The sequence below is a fragment of the Lactuca sativa genome, chromosome 1 (genome assembly GCF_002870075.4).
Source record: "Lactuca sativa cultivar Salinas chromosome 1, Lsat_Salinas_v11, whole genome shotgun sequence".
NCBI classification, from domain to species: Eukaryota; Viridiplantae; Streptophyta; class Magnoliopsida; order Asterales; family Asteraceae; genus Lactuca; species Lactuca sativa.
This window is the reverse complement of record NC_056623.2, coordinates 46,156,814-46,161,633: the sequence shown is the minus strand read 5'-3', so window position 1 is coordinate 46,161,633 and position 4,820 is coordinate 46,156,814. Positions and strand designations below refer to the sequence as shown.

General features: G+C 33.0%; 1 protein-coding gene across 1 annotated transcript; it reads right to left on the bottom strand.

Annotated features, from left to right (window-relative positions):
* Positions 1–372: 372 nt before the first annotated feature.
* On the bottom strand, positions 373–2,239 carry LOC111882191 (uncharacterized). The gene is made up of 4 exons (XM_023878543.3): positions 1,403–2,239; positions 1,205–1,291; positions 794–861; positions 373–639 (listed from the first exon to the last, which is right to left on the bottom strand). The coding sequence occupies exons 1-4, from the start codon at positions 2,105–2,107 to the stop codon at positions 522–524; spliced, it is 978 nt and encodes a 325-aa protein (XP_023734311.1). The 5' UTR covers positions 2,108–2,239; the 3' UTR covers positions 373–521.
* Between the last annotated feature and the right edge of the window lie 2,581 nt (positions 2,240–4,820).

Genomic DNA, 4,820 nt, shown 5'->3' with positions numbered 1-4,820 from the left:
GCAATAACAATAAGATTATATATTTTGAACGTCTATAATATGCTTTATTTTGATAAATTATAAAAGTGGTAAAAACAAAATCTCAACAAAAAAGATGGTATTTTTTTCTGTCAAAATCTCTATTATATATCGTATATAACTTAAAGTGGTCTTATTTTATTATATTTTTAAACGTTACATTTTGTTAAAAACTAGCGTTACCAACTAGCGATGATTTTCTTTTTCCTGTCATTGACTCTGATCAATTAATTTTCTAGACATCTCTCACCCCTTTCTTTTGTTTACTTTTACTCATCGACTTACATTTGGCCATAGACAACACTAATTACATTGAAACAAAACAACCACCATTGAAGTCGTAAAATCATAATATGATAGTGATGGTTCAAACCACAAATGACTAAATGTAGATATACAAGCATCAAAAATAATGTGTCGAAACACTATGTAAAAACAGATATTAATACATTTTTGTTTGAAAAATAAATCTTAAGAATGATTATATTCATTAAGGAATTCAATTAACCCGAGGCCGATACAAAGGATGTAATGAATTGATTCAACGAGTGAGGAGCTTCAAAATTTATTGCATGCCCTACATTCTTAATTATCTCTATCTTCGATTTTCCACCCAAATGCCTGTTTTAAATACACATATACATGAATGACTGTATTTTTTGTTTTCAAAATTTTGAGTTAAAATGACAAATTTAATAATTTTATTTGTGTTTAATTAAATAACCCTAATCAATCCAAATAAGTAATTATTAAAAAAAGAAAAAAAAAAACATACCTATGAAGCTGATGTCCCCAATCAAGAGGGAAGACCGCATCTTTATCACCCCATATTAGAAGCGTTTCCTTCACTCGAAATAAAACAAAGAGTAAATCGAAATAATATAATATTCAAATTATGTTATATAATTGTTTATCTTTTCAAATACTTAAGCATCGATCTGATCTTGACGATTTAGTATTAAAAAACTGGTCTACAACTCTACATCAGATATCAAAATAATCCAATGTAAAAATATACATATTATATATGGGCTATATTGTTGTAAGTTTTTCCAAGGTTCTAAATAAATGTGATATTAATTTAATAGTAATATTTGTAGTTATATTTGATTGTTTGAGAAATATATAAAAAGAAGAAAAAAGAAGTCATATTCAATACTACTCAACGAATTCATGTGGTCCAAACCTGTGTCAGGACTGGATAAACAATATCGGGCTTCTCGTTAAGCAAATCAAGTACCAGTTCTTCTTTTTCCTTCATGCAACATTCAAACTGCAAAAGAATCGATCATGAACTTCATATATAGCGAATGAATGATCCTACTATACTAATCAAAAGTATAGGAAACCTATGTATATTTGGATGAGTTTGATTAACACTTACAGCAATAAACCCCCAAAGAAAGAAATCCGGAATCCACCTACCGACGTCGTACTTTTGAATCGTCATCTGGCACAATACCCGTAAATCCTCCGGTGTCTTAGGCACCAACAAATCCACCACGCTCCGCCCTATGTTTTTCACATGCTCCAATTTCCGATCCTGCTTACACACAATCCCACTACTAACAATCACCAATTTCTCCACCATTTCCTCATGCTCCTCCGCCATCCGGTACCCAACAAATCCCCCATAACTGATGGCATACACGGAAAACTTTGCCACTCCCATCTTCTTCAACCCATCGCACACACACTTCGCCTGAAACCTAACGCTACGATCCGGTATACTAGAGTAGGAATCACCGAAGAATACGAGATCCGGTATGTAGACGTTGAAATCGCGTGTCAGCTGAGTTACTTGCAATATGAACTGCCATTTGGAATTTCCCCCAAATCCATGGACGAGCACAAGGTTCGGCTTGTTGCTGTTGCATTGGTTGGCTGCCCAAATGTACATCGTGGTTTGGTTGTTGTGGATGCGGACGGTGGATAGGGAGAGGCCGCAGTAGCGGAAGTAAACGGATAAAATGGCATCGGCGAAGGTCACCAGAAAACGGTTGACGACGCCATCCAACGATTGTAGCGAGATGATTTTCCGAATGAAAAAGAGAGGATGCAGCCACAGAGAATACATGGAAGAGAACATGGGGGGAAATGGGAAGGATAATGAATGATGGATGAATATAAAGGGCTACACCATCCTTTTCGAAATAAAAGTCACAGTTGATGAAAACCAGCGGGAACCATTTGGCGTGATAGATTGATGTTTGAGGACTTAAAAAGTAATTATTATAAATCCTTCAACTTTATTTATTTTCATATATATAATACGTTAAAAATATATAATATAATTAGAACGCTGAAGAAAAAAAAAAACTCGATATAGAAAGCTAAAACATTAAAGTGTAGATGCTTTTAGTTAAATAGATAAAAAAAACTAAAGTGTAGATTGACTTCAGTGTTACTCATATAACTTTATAAATTGTAGATCATGTTAATGTTTGTATTGGTATTGTTTATCGTATTTAATATTTGTTAGTTATGAAAATTATAAGAAAAAGGGAAAAGTAGTGCCGATTCAACTTGAGGCTACCAGTTGATGGAAGATTTACCATATAGGTCAAATCCATATAGTTGTGTTTGGCGAGCCATAGTATAAATTAACTTATTTTTTGGGTTTTTTTAAATTGACATTTTTACAAGTTACAAAGTTGATAAGTTAGTTTTTTAAAAAACTATTTAAACTTGTTTTTTAGGAGTCTTTTTAAAAATTTCTGAATATACCCTTAAATAATTATAGAAAATATATTTTTTCAACTGTTATTTTATATCAATTTACATCTTTCATTTAGCTTATCAGGTAATTTTTACCAAACTTGATTTTTGGTAAGATAGCTTATAAGCTAACAACTAGTCTGCCAAACATATTCAAACAAGTTATATATATATATATATATATATATATATATATATATATATATATATATATATATATATATATATATATATATATATATATATATATATATATTCTTGAAAGTTAAAATGCATGAAAAGATATGATAACAGTGAACAATTTACTTAGTGATTTAATTTTTTTTTTATTTTTTTGTATTATTTTGAAGATTTTAGATCTATATGGATACAAATATATATTATCATAAAAGGTGATGATTCATCATGCATCAATCAATCTTCATGAGGAACTTATGATGGTCTAATGTAAGTACAATAACTAAAAACAATAATCATGTGGAAAACAATATTAAGAAATGAGATATTTTTATCTATAATATAAAAAATAATAAAATTTATGTATTATAAAGTAGCAATTTAAATAAATACATAGATTTTATGAAATAGTAGGATGATATATATATATATATATATATATATATATATATATATATATATATATATATATATATATATATATATATATATATATATATATATATATATATATATATATATAAAGAGAGAGAGAGAAAAAAAAACTAGGTTCAAATGTGGATTGACATCTATTGTGCGGACGTGTAGACAGTGCTATTTTGTGAGAATGACAAAGAAAATATGTTGTTTGATAACTTGAATACGTTCAATCTTACATAATGTAATGCCCAGTTCCCGGTACATATTTTAATTTAAGTTTTTGTATTTTACTCTGGGACTCGACGAGTTAGAGGCCCAACTTGTCGAGTAGATGTGAGTTTTGGGACGCAGGTGGAAGAGTCTACCCGCCGACTCGGAAGCCCCGACTCGACAAGTAGAACTGTTTGGATGAAACCCTAAATTTGAGGGTTTGCACCCTATTTAAACACATTAAGTGGCCTCCACTCCAACCTCCATCACCCTCAGACCCCATTCTCGAAACCCTAATCAGTTATGAGTGTTCTTGAGCTATTTTGGTGCCATTTTTTGTGATTTGAAGCTTGGAGAAGGAAGGAAAGACTTGGAGGTTCAAGAAGAAGGCAGTAGACCCAGAGTCTTGGTTGCATTTCCCACTTGTTTGAGGTAAAAAGCTTCAACCTTGACTTCCCATTTGTTAGATCTTCTTTAGAGCTTGAATCTTGTCTTTTTGGGGTATTTCTAAGTCATTTTCGGGTGTAGAGTGTATAGTAGAGTGATGACTTCAGATCTTGAACCTTAGAGGGTTCTCATGGCATAAAGTTGCCAACTTCATTGCCATAAGAACCCCATGCATCTTGTAAACTTTATTTTTGGACCTTTTGAGCTTGAAGACCCATGCATGGACGTAAAGTTCGTGACTTTACGTGTTATATCAACCCTAGGAGGTCAGATCTACACTTTGGATTGTAACACCCGAAATCAGAAAGGCCAAGAAAGGAAATGTAACATCCCAAGTCAGAATCAAGAGTTTAGGGGGTAAAGTGTAAATAAAGAAGAGGACTCGACGAGTAGGTATACCGACTCGCCGAGTTGGAGCGGGATTTTGGTTGCGAGTTAAGTGACCAACTCGTCGAGTCGGTAGTTGGACTCGACGAGTTGGTGCTGAAGAGAGAAAAACCCTAATCCCGGGGTTGTGCCCTATATAAAGAATGTTATGTTCCTCCTTCAACCTCTTTACCTTCCCTTTGAGTTCCAGAAACCCCAAAATTCGTGTGAGGCTTCATTGTTGAGGAGATTGGGGGATTACAAGAGGAAATTGGTGGAAGGAGCTTGGGAAATTGGAAGTTAGCATCAAGGGCTTGTATAGATGTGTGATCTACATCAGTTTTGGGCACATCTCTGAGGTAAGGAGCCTTATCTTAAGCTATTTCCTTTTTGGTTTATCCTTGGTGGTTATTTTGGGAGTCCCTTAGCTTGTTTTGAGACCTATCTCGGATTTGGGAGTTAGA